At 30.2% G+C, this 17,327-nt stretch overlaps 1 protein-coding gene across 2 annotated transcripts in view; it reads left to right on the plus strand.

Annotated features, from left to right (window-relative positions):
• The window catches only part of LOC113517010 (alpha-tocopherol transfer protein-like), a 31,414-nt gene extending 15,066 nt beyond the window's left edge, over nt 1–16,348 (plus strand). For both annotated transcript variants that reach the window (XM_026901526.3, XM_031907903.2), the window contains exons 2-6: nt 8,724–8,870; nt 11,335–11,429; nt 12,161–12,311; nt 14,066–14,259; nt 15,174–16,348. In XM_026901526.3, coding sequence (XP_026757327.2) covers nt 8,732–8,870; nt 11,335–11,429; nt 12,161–12,311; nt 14,066–14,259; nt 15,174–15,521 — 927 coding nt within the window. In that variant the 5' untranslated portion in view covers nt 8,724–8,731 and the 3' untranslated portion in view covers nt 15,522–16,348. The remainder of the gene's footprint in view (nt 1–8,723; nt 8,871–11,334; nt 11,430–12,160; nt 12,312–14,065; nt 14,260–15,173) is intronic.
• The last annotated feature ends 979 nt before the right edge of the window (nt 16,349–17,327 follow it).

Raw genomic sequence — 17,327 nt, forward strand, 5'->3', positions numbered from 1 at the left:
AAATAAATTATTGAAAATTTCCAGGTTCAGATTTTTATTAAGACAATCTAAATTGATTAAAAAAAAATTATTAACAAAGTAAGTACATTAATTATTATTATTATTAGTTTTTATCAATTCTATACAGAAACGCAGTGAAATCGTAATAATCCATTCAGGTTATATTCGGGCATATATCTACAAAAACAACATTTATTATTTTCGAATCGAGAATTATACATTACATAATAAAGACGCGATTTGCACTCGATTTAAAATATTACAATTCTGTTATGTAACTTTATCAACTGGTCGCAACTTCATTTGAGCTTGGGAACTTTAACAAACTGGTCTTCAGTTTGATCTGTTTCGGTTTAATTATTTTACTAGCTGTGTCCTGAGTTTTCGCCTGCAGTTGTATCATGATAACTTTCCTTAAAAAGCCTTTTAAATTAAGACATTTTTAATCCGACTGGTAATTTTAGAGATTTAAACAAAGAAACAATATCTTCTGCTTTATTATATCAGTATTAGATTAAGTTTTGCTCGCAATTTTATCCGTGTGACTACAATACCTTATATATATATATATATATATATAGTCTTCTAAGGAGAAAGATATATAATTTAGGCTTTGTGTTAAATTTCATGATGATTGGTTGAATCCAAAGACGCTAAAGAAATAAACAAATAAATAGTGAGTTAGATATATATATCACACCATATACTGTTCAACAACGTCTTGAAAGACAACAATATTATATGAAACCAACACAAGAGTAAATCCTGCCAAATACAAAAAGATTAATAACCTAATCAAATTTATATTGATAAAATTATCCACTTAAAACCCATTTGGACATTTAAGCTTGATTGAGTAATAAACATCCAAATATCGGTACAAACTTTCACATTTATAATATTAAGTTCTTATGACATACGATAACGTAGGCTGGAAGGTATAAATTGGTTAATAACAATGTATTATTCCCACCTACATATATTTAAACAAATAAATGGAAAGTTCACATTCTACGCAATGAAGAAATTTCTAGCGGTTGTGTGATCCCTTATCTACATTACATTAATATATGTAATTTTAATTTTCATATATTATTGTTCTAACGAAATACGTCGTAATTAAGCTGAAAACCAAATTAACTAGACATATATTTAATGTGAGTGATGAAAATGTCACCACGCTAAACGAACCGATTTGATCTTGGACCTCTTATAGTGATGTGAAAATGTGTTTAGTAGTTCAGTTTTTACATTAAAATAACTGTTATTGTTACAAAGTTTTTTTATGGGGTATAATATTTAAATATAATTTTAGCTTTTTAATAATATTATATTAGGTTCCACATTCAGTATCAAATTTTACCAATTAAAACAATACAAAAGATATTGTTAAAACCCAATATTCTTAACAAATACGAGAAAGATATGAAAATAATCACTTTAATATAAGAAAAAAATAAACAAAAGTGCTTCCGTATCTAAAAATACTTCCTTTTTGAAGGTCAGTAAAAAAATTTAATTATTTTTATAAAACAAAATAATTTACCATCCTAAAAGTAAATCTATCATTTTTTTGAAGTAAAAATTATTATTAAAGAAGCAATTACCACATAACATACACAAAAATAAAATATTATCTAATTGATTAAAGAAACATTAAAATTACGTTGAGAAAGTTCATAATTTAAATATCTCTGATGATAAGATAATGTATAGGTACCTACCTATATAATTTTTTATACAACTTGATAGGCAAATTAGCTGTTATTAATTTGATGGAAAGAAGTAACCGTTATGTATAAGCAACACTATAATCAATACAGAATATACTACGACATCTACTATATCTCTTATTCGTTGCCATTTCTTAAGGCCAAAAACCCTTTAAATTAAAATACATATCTAAACATGTTTGGTGATCGACCAAATATTTAAACGAATTCTATGAAATTTGGTATATGTGGAATGGAGAAGGACATAGGCAAGTTTTTATCAATACACATATTCTAGTTACGCCAACAAAGTCGCAAGTAAAACCTAAGTTTTTTTTTTTGATGGGTGACAATGGTATGGTAACCCCGCCTGCGCTAACGGGATACGCTGGCAGAGCACCAGTGAAAGGTGATAGATGAGAATGAAAACAGGCCAGTTAACCTTGATGTCATCAGGAATTAACCATGATAGTTTCCAGGGAGAACCGCGAGGAGGTTGAGCTGGTTGGGTATATTGCTAGCAATGGGATTCTCAGTCTCCATTACTAACAATCTCTTTCCCCCTGTAAAATCTAGGTTAAAATAAATATGTGACTTGCTTTCTACTTCGGAATACATATATATAAAATCACCCGATAAGCGACGACACATGCCTTCGCGTAAAACAAAAGCAACCTCGTTACATTTGTCACTAGAAGGCATGACCTTCACCCGAATCGTATTAAATAATACTGGATCGATAAATGAAATATTCATAGTCACTATTTTGATATTAAACAAAAGACTTGCAGCTAAACCTTTAACCGTTCGTAGAGTTAAAAGTTTTTTTTAATGGAATGGTGACCCCGCCTGCGCTAACGGTATACGCTGGCCCCCGCCAGCTGGCGCCACCAGTGAGGGATGATAGATGAGAATGAAAAAGCAGGTCAGTTAGCCCATCGTGATAAATACATTTGGAATTCAGCACGTTCAAAGGTTTCAAGCTTCGCGAAGAGGTTGACCTAATAAGGTATAATGCTAGTATGGGACTGGTAGTCCACATTACTAACAATCCCTTCCCCAGAGTTGACAATTGTTTTTAATGGGTGATAATGGAATGGTAGCCCCACTCGCGCTAACGGTATATACCGGCGGGGCACCAATGAAGGATGATAGGTGAGAATGAAAAAGGAAGTCAGTTAGCCCATCGTGATGAATAAATCTGGAATTCAGCACGATGGATTCCAGGGGGGGTCGCGAAATGGTCGACCTAATAGGATATAATACTAGTATGGGACTGGTAGTCCGGATTACTAACAATCCCTTTCCCAGAGCTGACAATTAGACAAATTTATTATCCGCCGAACCTTGGCTCATTTGAATTAATACCCATGACCGTCTCCAGAGGTGATACGAGGTAATGGTCTAACATTAGGACCATGGAATACTACGATTACTAATATACAAAAGCTTGTTTATTTCAAATGAAAAGTAATTAGACTTTGCATATATCGAGTTGCAATAAACCATACGACGATAGACAAGTCATTTGTACAAAAGTCGATTGCTTGGGTACCTCTGTCCCATTCGTGTTTCAACCGTGAAGCAGCTGTGTTTGCATGGCTGTGTGAATTTACTGGGTACAGAGGAATAACACCTGAGTCATAAGGAATGGCAACGCATGGGGATATCATGGACGAAACAGTATACTCTGTTATGTCCATGGTACTGCTCATGTCTATAGGCGACGGTTACCACTTTCCATCAGGTGGGCTGTCAGCTTGTTTGCCATTCTAAATTGTATAGAAAAATAATAATACGATAATAATACTGCGTTCTTGAAATGTTGGAGTCCTCAAGCGCTTATTAGAAATCTCTGTAGTATTAGTCATGTAGTATTATAAACCTAAGTAAATAAGATTAAATAGGTTTATTAGATTTTAAAACAATGGAATATTTAATAAAATATTTCACAGGAAACGATAATTAATAACTTTAGGTATAAACTGTAACCATACAAATAACCTTAGTTCTCTTAATTCTTTCTTTACTCTTTTAACCATAGATTCTCGAAATATACATAACTTGTCGAAATTTAATTTATTAGGAACTGTCGTCATAAATTTTTTGTTATGCTTAAATTGTAAATTACTACATTGAAATCTTTAAATATCATTATATTTATTATTATTGTACTAATTAATTAGTTAGAATATATGCCAATGGAATAACTAAAGATGGCCATACAATTAATAAAAGAAGGCAAATTTTACTCCACAAAAAGCGAATTCAACCATGATCACACATCGAAGAATGCAAAATCATGTCTATAAGTAGATTTTACTTCACAACAAACAAACAACAAGCAGTTTTTGTTTCGAAAAAAAAAACAGCAGCTTCAATTGTCTCCAAATTATTAAGATAATAGATGCAAATATACACAATAAATTTCAAAACAGATATGTAATATTAAATTTTGTATCACAAAACAAAAAAAAACTGACTGAAGAGTCCATCAAATTGAATACCTCCTTATTATAGAAGTCGTTTAAAATGGAGATACATTTGTTTAAATCTGATTTAAAAATTAAATCTAAACTATATGAAAAATAATAATATTCCAAAGACAATTCCATATGATATTAAAATGACAATATGTAACCCTTTTGCAATATTGAGCATGTTTACCAGTCATTCGAAGAAAATTACGCAATTCAATAACGCTAAATAACAACTATTGTTTTTAACTCTTGTTATAAGGTCGAACATATTTTGGACTAGTCATCTTTTATCTATTCTATCTAATCTGTCAATCAATCACTAACCTCGAACCACGACCATGTAATGATGTAACTAGAGATACATTAGATGCTATTACATCATACATATGTTGTCTATGTATTACTGAATACCCAAATGCATAATTGAACGAGATTACTTCTTTTGAGAATAGATATGTATATAAGAAATTAGACATTGAGCATTCATTACCTACTAATTATTATGATTAAGCATACGTAATTAATCATTTAAAATTTTGTTCCAATATAGTTATTTGACTGTATTAGAACAAAATTTTATTATAATATTATTTGTAACTGTCATTACTATAAAATAAGATAAATCGAAGATTTATCTTATTTTACAGTATTACATAACAATAATTACATTATTGTTATGTATCCATTACTGTACATTATTGTATGTGAAATCACGTGTGAAACAAACTTGGTAACCTTAGTTAGGAAGAATATCTAATGTTAAATATTTAATTATGTCTAACTACTTGGCAATTACTAAATAAAATTGATGTATAAACAGTACTAAAATATAAAAATAATATTTCAATAATCATTGAATGATTGAAAAAATTACACACGGGCGAAATTCGAATTCACGTCTTCTACGAGGTCCAGTGAAGCAATACCTCAACAAGTATTATGCTGGCTCTGGTTATATTTCCATAGGATTGAAAATAAATGCAAAAAAAATTTCCCTGTACGTACGTTACGTTCTATGTGAAAAAATAATGCATTGGGATATATAAAAGTGGTAATTGCAACTGATAGTAATAATTGAAGTTTTTTTTTATGAAAAAAACACTAAAAACTTCAAACCTAACAAAAGTATAGTTAAATCAGGAGAAAGTTAATAAAAGAAGTGAGAATAAAAATGTAAAAATTGAATTAAGTACAATAAATATAATATAAATAACAATAATAATATAATCAACCAAATTAAGTACAAAGAACATTTTCAATTTTTTTTTTTATATTTCTTATATAAAAAAAAATTGAAAATGTTCAAAAAAAAAAATGTCGATTAGTAATTTGTGCTCTACACAAACATACTAAATTATTCAATATTTCATCACATAAGAAAACTTCGAAACTTAGAAAGACGAAATTTTTGTATGAATATTTCCTGATGAACGTTTTGCAAGAAAAAACAAAAAAGAATACCATTTTAGAACGAAATTAGTTGCGTAATCAAATCTCAGACTGTTTGTTAGTATTTATATAAAAGACTGGTTTTACAAGACCGTTTTGTGTGTAAGCTGTAACAGCTCCTTTCGAAGCTAAACAACCGACATAGGAAAGCTGTTTCTACATACAATATCGTGACCAGTCTGACTAGGAACCGCTACTTTCTCCCTCGCTTATACCCTACCTACCCTATAACGATCAAATGCACTGATTGCAGTTAATAACATGGTAACCGTTATTCTGTTACTCTTGCTAATTGACAATTTACATACTCTTATGCTTTCACTCGCTACTGTAGATATAAACACTAGTAGTTGTAAAGGGCAATCTGAAACTTAGATATACGAGTAGATAGCAATTATATTCATCGAATGGAACAACTTTGTTCATGCTATTGCAGACATATATAGACTTTTTTTTATTTCTTTTATCTACCAAATCAATCGTATCTCCTATGAAAAGTGAACAAATTATTTTTAACTTGCTTCTAAAATACTATTAAACCACTATCTGTATCAGCTTCGCTCGTGGTCGTATCGTAATATTAGATAGCCTATAACCTCATCCTAGAAAGAAGCTATCAAATGCAAAAACTATCAATCTGGTATTTTCATGTACTAATCTCTTAGCGCGTTCAAACAAACGAACTCTGCCATATTATTATATTAGTATAGATATGTTCTACAAACGGAACTTTTTTCTATTAAATAAATGCATTGCTGAAGGAGTCGGTGCATTTTATTAAAATTGTGTAGTAATTACAAAATTATTCTATCTTGCATTGTTGAACATGTAACATACCGGGGGAAAGGCATTGTTAGTGATGGACTCTGAGAATCCCATTGCAATAAACCCAAACAGGTCGACCTCCTCGCGGTTCCCCTGGAAACTATCATGGTTAATTCCTGATAAATTCATCATGATGGGCTAACTGGCCTGTTTTCATTCTCATCTATCACCCTTCACTGGTGTTCCGCCAGCGTATCCCGTTAGCGCAGGCGGGGTTACCATACCATTTTTACCCATAAAAAAAAAGCATGTAACATACTTATTCATCTTTCTTATTTTACTTAGACAAAAATTAACGCAAGTTCTGTCTACATTTTATGCAAAGTATTTGTTGACTATTTTCAATAAGTATATAAGTTTGCGTGAAAGGCATCATCTTAAGTAATAGGAAGTGCATTATGCAATAAACTCATAGAATTTATTGCGATTCTTTGTTTACATTCCGCAACACTTTCTGCGGCATCCACGGTTACGGCAGTTTCTTAATTTAACAAATTATTTATAAAAGTTACTACACAAACGTAAAGTGATTGTGATTGATTGATATATTCATATGAGCAAATTAGCTGCGTTGTAAAACCGCTGATTTAGCAATGAAGTTATTAAACAATACATCGTATAGCATATTAGTAAATTATGATAAGTATGACATAGTCATGCACTCTTGCAATGTGGTTCGATCTTATAGTTACCTTTTATTTTCAACTGACTTAAAAAAGAAGGAGGACTTCAATTCCGCTATATTTGAATGAATGAATATACTTAATTCTTCTTGTTACAACTTAGATTCAGTCAATACAATCGTTCAATCATTCATTCTTACGACATCTTGAGAATGAAAAGCAGAGAAAACAATGTGTCAAATATTGTATAATAACGCAGCGGTATTCTTAGTCCATCATCACATGGAAATGATTGAAATATAGTCACAATTGAAAACAATAGCATTAGGTTATTATTAGTAGGAAAACAATAATAATATCAATAGGTTTTGATTTATTGCTTTGTTGGTCGACTAAGCTTTAAATGTAATGATACATATAGAGACTTATAATTTCCGAAAAACAAAAAAAAAAATAAAACAGTTTATTTTAAAAACTAATGTCATAGTATTTAAAATATATTTATTTGTTATAAATTAAAATAATCCAACCGAGAATGAAACCTGGGACTATCTACAATCGAATCTATATTACATATATCGTTCATATTTTTTACAGCGGTATTTTTTTTTTATTTCTATTGCCTATATTGACCCATATTTGACTTAATATAATGTAAAAATTTCGTTACAATCAGTTCAGCTTCTATCTAAAAATATTTAATGTAAACTTTCTTCTTTGTTACGATTTTATTACATGTAAAGATGTACCAATGTAGAGATATAAAACTTAACTGTACTTTCCTGCAGTATGCGATACTTAACTTAATTTTAATAGCTTTACATTAATATTGTATGTCATTATTTTTATCTTATCTGGAACAAAAAATAACAGGATAAAAATATCTTTTTATATAAATACAGATAATGAGTGTAATTTCGCTTAATTAACTTTTTATTATCTATAAAATATTCTTTCTTATAAGAAGTTTACCTATAAGTGTATATACGTATACAAATGTTGTTTTAATTTTTTTTTATAATCTTATGTGAAAGTACAAGATGTTTAAAATTTGTTACATAATTACTCATAAATGGCTTAAATATGATATGATAGGATATGAATAAAACTTGGCACACGATGAAATATAGAGTAATTTTCTATTTTTTTAGGAAAATATTTCATTATAATGGTTGCACACTTCACAAAAGGGTACTTATAATTTTTATTTTGCCCTGTAGTTATTATGTATTTACCAAAGGAAGACTTTGTACAAAAGTCGTCTGCTTGGGCACCTGTGTTCCATTCGTGTTTTTGCCTTGAAGCAGTTGTTTGCATGGCTGTGTTTCGGTTTAATATGACAATAAAATTACTGGATACAGAGGCATAACACCTCAATCCTTAAGAATGCTAACGCATGAAGCGTATCATAGACGACATTAATTCTGTTATGTTCACAGTACTGTTTATGTCTATAAGCGACAGTCTACTTTTGATCAGGTGAAATTATGGCTTTTTTGCTATTCTAAGTTGTATAAAAATAAATTAAATCGAATCCGAAGTGACGATCTTTATGATTTACAAGGCAGGATTGGGTCACGATGCTCTCTTTTTCTTTTATATATATCCTTAATTTGTGTGTAAATTTGTTTCAGACTCAACAATGCCGACGCCCGAGTACAGTGTAGAAATGGAGCTTAACCCTCCCTCCACGGAGCTGGAGGAGTATGCCCGACAACATTGCGGCGAGGATCCCGACACTCGATTAAAAGCTATATACGAATTACGAGACATTATTTATGGTAAGATAATTTTAAGTAATTTTTAAAGGAAGAGGTTCGCAATTCATCTGCTTTTTTTTGTAGTTATGTTCTCCGATTTTATTTCGATTATATTGTTTACCTGTTTAAAAATCTTTCTTGTACCTAAAAAAGAGATCAGATAAAGTATTGACTAGTACCATAGAAGACTTACTTTTAGAAGAAATGTATTCCAATCAACTTAGAGAATATCAGAAGTAATTTTCAATTGGTGTTTGAACAAAATTATGATTCTGTATTAAAGTATTATTAAAAACAATCCTTACGATTGTTTCTATGGATTAACAATCTAATCTTAGCATTTTATTCGATTGTACGAATGAGAGTGTAATACGATATATCCTGAGTTTATTTAGTTAAGATGAAGGTTAGCAATCAAGGTTCTTTAATAGAATTTACTCTCTCCGTTAAAAATAGCCAATATCATTTTGTATAAAAGTATTACATAAATATTACTTGAGTATTTGCCTATAACTTTTTGGCAATATATTTATAAACTTTAAAATATATATCTGTATTATTTACCTTGTGGCAATCACTTTTGAATAAATTATCTTGCAGAGAAAATAATTATAAAAATATTAGACAATTAAGTGATCATAGAGCATAAAGAGGGACGTCGAAGATATTTGTTACTGTGGTAGTACCTATATTGGACATTAAACCTATTTTATATTTTTACTTTTTTTCTCTATATTTAGTATCTATATTCTGGAGGTATATAATATAATGTTATATTGATGAAAGAAACCAATAAAACATGGATATAATTTAAAACTATGGAACTGTTGAATCTAATCTAATGACTAATATATACTACTATAACACCACGCATTATAAAATGTAGTCATAATTTTAAATATACATACGTTGTACTATACCACGTGTCACGTCATCTCTCTCCTGTTTCCCCAAACGGCAAAAAAAGGTAAAGGAATGCTAAATTGTGACGACATACTGGCTATTTTTATTGATGGATTTTTGGAATGAAAAAAATTAAACATTAATAATATTTAAAACCAGACTCTTTTGTGATGCTATCGGTATTAAGAAAATAAATATAATTTTTATTAAGGACACGAAAAAGTAGAAAAAATATTGTAATCCATTCGAGACTCTAGAAAACTGATAACATTGGTCTCGAATACTTAACAGTTGTTGGCATTTATTATTGTTATAAGCAATAATTTTAATAGTTGAGGATTATTGAAGGATATCTAGTTGCGACCTACGATGGTTTACAGGTCATAGCTATTTGCACTGCTTATTAAAAATCTCTTATAATTTTACTTATGAGCAAGTGACAAATTATTCATGTCGTGTAATAATAAAAAAAATATATCTATTTTAAAATATTTTAAAATAAACATATATTTTTAAAAATACATTTTGTTCATAGTAATACTTTGTACCTTTTTGGTATGGCATCCTAAAATGAGTTAAATTGTGTAAAAATATTATGGACAACGAGATGATTTATAAACACCTTACATTGAAATTATTTTAATTTAAAATATAAAATTGTGTGTGAGAAGTCATTTCAGCTAAGCAGCAAGAGAATTTTGCTCAGTCCTATATAAATTATATATTGGATATTTTAGAATTAATTTAATGCCATTCTACGAAACTTGACAAGTTTACAAGTAAATATATCCAAGTCCAAATACTGTCTCATGACACCTTTGAGCAGAGTTAATGACAATGGAAGAGGAGTCTGTTTTGCTAGCTCTATTCATCTCAACGGAATATGGCAAAAATCCCTTTGACGTGCTCGAGCATAATTAGAAAGCACTCGAATGGATATCGATGTCAGGATGCTCTGATTATATTTATACCCTTTAAACACTTTTAAGATATGTTCAATTAAAGCTAATTTTCGTCTTGTTTCAAGTAAATTATATCCTACCATGCCCAAAAAGAACTTACATGTATATACGTATATTTTATAATATGGCTGGAAATAAATAAGAAAGAACATAAAAAACAAAGTCTATTTATTATTTAGGTATTTCACATTTAGATATCCATAAGACGATAGGCATCAATCATTTTTCCATGTAAACATGAATATCTTCACGATGGAAAATACCATCTAGTGAGAACATTTTACTGAAAACGTTTAAGATAAATTATGTGTTGGAAATGATTGATATGGGAGTTAGAGAATGGTTTCTAATTTATTTGTAAATACTCCATGTCTCCACAGTAACAAGAGCGTTGTCGCGTAACCTAATAATTGTAATGCTTCTACTAATAACTACTGTAAATACCTATTATTTATTGCCATAGCCAAAATGTAACAAGTTTACGCTTAAATAGGACATTTTCGCATGTGACGTGCAACTATAAATTAATATCTCAATACTCTATCAAAGTTTATAATTGTGATCATATTTTTTATCTGTATTATATTTAAATTAAGAATGTAATACTTTTTTTATTACAGAGCGAGGCGAGTGTACTCCCCACCGTATGGATGATGAATTTTTAGTCAGATTTCTGCGCGCACGCGATTTTATACCACAAAGAGCGCATAGATTGGTAAATTTACTATGTTATAAACTATAGCTATAATGCGATTTATCTCAATTCTGCAAAATACAGTATACATTAAGATAAGTGGAACGCCAAGTAATCAATTATTTTTAGGAAGGACTCCAATTTAAATTTAGATATGTAAATCTGACCCAAAAAGCTTTATCAATTTCAATATGTGGTAAAGATATGAATTTAATGTACTAAAATGAAAATCGTTTGCACAAACTTATATTTAAACACGGCTGACCTCTGACCTAAATTGTTTAAATCGATGCCAGTGTTTTCATAATCTACTTAATACATATTTGAATTCTATTATAATACAGTAAAGAGAAATTTTATGTAGGTAAATACTTATTTGTTTGCGGAGAACTCAGAAAGTATTAAACCAGTATTTGCTCTTTATAATGTTACTTATCATTTTCTATATGCAGGTGTTAAGCATCAAATCTACTGATAAAAAGGGAGTGTATATTTTTTGATACAAGAATAGCAAACAAGTTGATAGCCTTCCACATCACACAATACACTGTTACGGCCAAAATAACCTTCACATTCTGTAATTTCTAAATGATATACTTTCGTACCTGTATGTTACTGCCATATCCCATCCTTACATAGCCATGCAAGCATAGCTGCTTCCAGGCAGAACACAAATAAAAATAGATAACCAAATCTTACTTTTATAATGACATTTAAATGTAGTTTTTAACGTTTGTGTTTCTCCACTGCAGATGGTGAATTATTACCAGTTCAAAGAAGAGAACCCCGAACTATTTGAAAATGTGTATCCCCTAGATCTTCGCCACATAGGAGATGCTAATGTTCTATCCGTACCACCATACAGAGATCAAAATGGTCGAAGAATATTTCATTTTAGAATGGGTAAGTAAAGATTAGGTTCGTGCTTCATAATTATCATCATTATTAAGTGATCGTGTTCACACTTAGAAACGGGTCTTTCCCCATATACAAGGGAAAATTTAGCTAAATAGTAAGCCACAATAATACTATATTAGTACTATTACCATACTGGTTAAGTGGCTTGGTATAGAGTTTTCCTTTATCCGAGATCTCATTTTATTCCACAGATGTGTGGAATAAAATGTATGGTAACATATAAATGCTTTGTTTCCTTAATCACCTTTTGTGACTCACTCTGGTAACAAAAACAAGAGTATTTACCAAATAATTAGAATAAATATAATAGAAATAATCTTAATTCAAATAGATTTGTTTACAAACTCTTTTAAATCGTTATATTTTATGATTCCACTGCAGGGTTTGAAGTGTTCTCATCTACTCAGAAGAACCCTCAATAAACTCAGTTCTTTTCAATTCGTTTATGTAAGATAATTTTACATTTGCATAGATACTACGACTATAATGAATCTAGTAATTTAAATGAGAAACAACACAAATAAATGAGAGACATATTACTAAAAAAAATCAAAACAAAGACATTACCACACCTCTTACTTTAAGAAGGCGGAGAAAGTCCTTGTGTTTGGATGTATTCATTAGGTCATATTTTATTAATACCGTACAGTTGGCAGATAACATGGTTCTTGTTATGTCATTCCATGCATAGCATGGCATCGATATGAAAAACCTAAATTCCGTCAGAATTCATTCCAATATAAACAGGCGATAACATTATATTTTTTTTTTATTTTTTGTCAATTTTTTTATTTTTATTTATTTTTTTAGTTTTATTACGTCCCCTTGCATATTTATGCATACGTAATAACGCTTACTACGTACTTTCGATCTTTGATGCTATTTGTAAATTTAGATACAGTATTTGAATACTATATTGGCTCTCTGTATATTTGAAAAGAGTTTAATGCAGACCACGTATGTGATAGAGAGATGAGCCGATTCTACAAAAAATCCGACGTCATTTCAAAGGCCTTTATGCACAATCAATCGATCTAGAAACTCTTCACACCAGAGGGTGTTATCATTACATGAGTAGTAGTGTTAGATGAGATACAGACAATATACAGACTTTGTACAATAGTCGTTTGCTTGGGCATCTCTGTCCCATTCGTGTTTCTACCGTGAAGCAGTTGTGTTTGCATGGCTGTGTTTCTGTTCGAAGGGTGGGATATGGCAGTGAATTTACAGGGTACAGAACAATAACACATGAGTCCTCAGGAATGACAACGCATGAGGGGTACCATGGGCGAAACAGTATACTCTGATATGTGCATGGTACTGCTCATATCTATAGGCGACAGTTATTACTTTCCATCAGGTGGGTCGTCAGCTTGTTTGCCATTCTAAATTGCATAAAAAAAACTTTAATAAAGCTAAAAATGGAGGGGTTAGTCAATTTCATGTCAGTCACATATTTTACTATAATTATTATAAAAATATTTATGAGTATAAATAAAAATTCTTTACGATTTTTTTATATACATAGTGTATGACTTTCATTTTGATGAACTTTTCCAATGTAACATAAACTAGCAAACTCGACAGACATTGTCCAGAAGTCTATTGCAAATTGTCTATTCAAAATGTAAATCTAAACTATACAAGGATCCATTTAAACACACATACGAAATAATTGACATACACGCGTACAGAATACGTATTATACATATGTAAAGGTGACAATTATGTATTTACAGGTTGTTGGGACCCAAAAATAATTTCAGTGGATGACCTCTTTAAAGCTACTATTATGGCTTTAGAACTGGGGTTACTAGAGCCACGGAACCAAGTACTGGGAGGTGTTGCTATATTCGATTTAGAGGACATCGGTACACAACACGCGTGGCAGGTCACGCCATCTGTTGCTGCTAGGATGGTGAAACTTCTGCTGGTTAGTATTTTTACGGTATTTTAGGATTTGTACGTTTACGATATTGATTCCGATCAGCTTGACAGCATGGGCTTTGCGCACATATATTTTACATGTTAAAATTAAATATATAATAATCATAATAAAGCAGCCACTTTATTAATAGTAATAAATTCCAAACAATTACATCAAGCCTGATTTTTGGGTTGCGATACCCAATATTTTTTTAAAACCAGATAAGGGTTTGACTATGTGGTCATATAATATACAATGATCCCGGCATAGAACGATGGGTTCTTAAAACGTCACCGAAGCCTAATTGAGTTTATCAACCCATCTACCAAATGTGACACCTATTGGCAAAACCCTCCAAAGTGGAAGCCTGTGTTCAAAAGTGGACAGCTAACGGCTGATATCATCATCATCAGATATAAAATATCTGGGGGCTATATATAACTCGAAAGTAGAAACAAAATTATAACACCTTAGTCATCGAAAAACTATCACACTATGTTTTGTGATGTCTACATTAATTGTTCATTGTTCATTCATTCATACAAGTTCAAATGACAACGGTTACCACTTTCCATCAGACGAGTCGTTAGCTTATTAACTATTCCAAATTATATAATATAAAAGAAAGAAAGAAAATATTTATTGCCAATAACAATATGAAACGACGCTATGAGTATTAAGCATCGTTTCGTAATAGGTCAGGTATCTAACACTTGAAATAAAAATAAATTTACGTTTTAATTGGTAATAAAATAAATCAATTCGATTTATTATTATTTGTTATGAGTCAAGACAGTTTTATTAAAAAGTAATGTTATTCTTTATTCAAATTGTCCAAGCATTATTTTAAATGATAAAGCTATATAAATATTCCAATCTAAAGTACTTTATTAGACTTTGTTATTCTGTTTTTGTTTCAGTACTGTTTCCCGGTGATGACCCACGCAATTCACATTATAAACCATTCGTGGTTGGTCGACAAAATGCATAGCATCTTCAAACCACTGTTGAATTCTACGATCCAGTCTAAGATATACTTCCACAGATACGATGTAACCTCTCTCCACAAACATATACACCCTGACCACTTACCAGAAAGGTACGGAGGCATCTGGCCGGACTATTCCTATACAATCTGGTTGGACAGTTTAACGAAAAACTATTACGTGGTTAAAGAGATGCTGGCTTGTGGATACAATTTTCGCGAAAAAGAGCTATGTCCTATAGTGGTAAAGAAACTCGAAGAGGAAAATATTAAATTAACTTAAGCAGGGTACTAAACTAACACTAGAAGTTTTAAAACCAGTTCTTAGAATAAAGAAATAATAATAGTAAATTAATAAATAGAAATAAAGAAACTGTTTTTCCATTGTCTGACTTAGAGAAACAATAACGAATGAATTGAAAGAAACCGCAGGTACTGTCTTAAATCTATAGGAAGAAAGAAACTGCATACACCTGAATGTAACGTATAAATGTCAACTTCAAATCACATTACATTCAATTGGTTTCGAAAACTGGTTATGTTTAGTTCATTTTTAGGTACTAGGTATATAGTTTCGAAGAACGACTGGTTGAAGAAGACTGTCCGAAGTTCGTTTTTTGTATGACATTCTTTTTCTTTAAATCTGCTATTTTATTACAAATGCTGTATCCATGAATTTTACTTAAGACTTTCTTGTTTATTATAATTATGTATAATGTTTTCTATTATGAATAGATAGTAATAAATAACAAATGTTTTGTAAAGTAAATTTGTGTTATAGGAATATATAATTAAAAACGAGTTTTCTGCAAATTCCCCTTATCTGAAAAGTCTAAAGTGGTCCAGCTCTATTAAAAACTTCGAAGTGATTCGTGTAGACATTCCGTTCAATCTCAATTTGTTTGCTCCTCTCCCGTGTACCTACCTATAGGTCTTCACTTTTGAACTCTTAATGAGGTTTTAGTGAAGTTTCTTGGGAGTTGCAACTTTATAACTCAATAGATTTAATATCATAAAATTTACTAGTCGAAGTACAGAATAGATTATTTGTTTTAATTATGATCATTGTACCTTCCAATAAATAAATTACTTTTAATAATTTTATCATAACTAATATTATTTTTATTTCAAAGACCATTCGTAATTTTTAATACACACTATTAAATTGGAATTTATATCTAACTCGGATATTTCTCCCATGAATTGTACTTAATTATGATAAAAAATAGGTAGATATAATTAAAAAGCTGTAGATTAAAAGTTGCAGAAAACTAGCATGCAATTGTTATTTAATATTATAATATAATTAACATTATAAATACTACCAAATGCCTACAATAGCAGTAATAAATTATCTGTCACTGCATAATTTATTAGTTTATTTATACTTGAAAATTGTATGAAAATATAAGCCCAACTAATGAACTTATCAGCTGTGTAGGTATGTAACTGACGCAGTACTTATTCTTGTATATTTATTTATAAGAATTAGATTATGTTAGTATATGCTATTTTTTAATAAAGCAGTCTTATTTTTAGGGTAATTGCTCAACGAACGTTGTGTTTTAGATATTCATCTATTCCATATGTTTAATGTGTTATAGATTATTATTTAAGGCCAATATCCCACCCTTAATTAAAAATACAAACATGACATGCATGACCGAGAAATATAGTGTAAAATGTAATAGGTCTAGATTGTAGTTAAATGTAAATTTAAGTTATTTAAGTAAATTATGAAATTATATAGTACCTACAGAGACATAACATCTTAATTCTCATGAATGGAACCGCATGAAGGGACATGTTACATCTATGGTACTGTTCTTAAAGAGTATTATAAATATGTTTATAAGCGACAGTTACCATTTACTATCAAGTGGTTCGTCAGCTTGTTTGCCATTCTAAGATGCATAAAAAAAACCTTTTTTCGTCAGTAATAATCTTATCATCTTGTATCATTAACCAGAAAGTTAACGTATAATTAATTAGTTCAAAAACAATAAATTTTGATGTTAGTGAAAAAAAAATAGTAAGCTTAGGTATGTTTTGTATATTGTATTGGTCATTAAAGTTTAAATAGATAATT

This window comes from Galleria mellonella, unplaced genomic scaffold (genome assembly GCF_026898425.1).
Source record: "Galleria mellonella isolate WM207_F2 unplaced genomic scaffold, CSIRO_AGI_GalMel_v1 utg93, whole genome shotgun sequence".
In the NCBI taxonomy this organism is placed as follows: domain Eukaryota; kingdom Metazoa; phylum Arthropoda; class Insecta; order Lepidoptera; family Pyralidae; genus Galleria; species Galleria mellonella.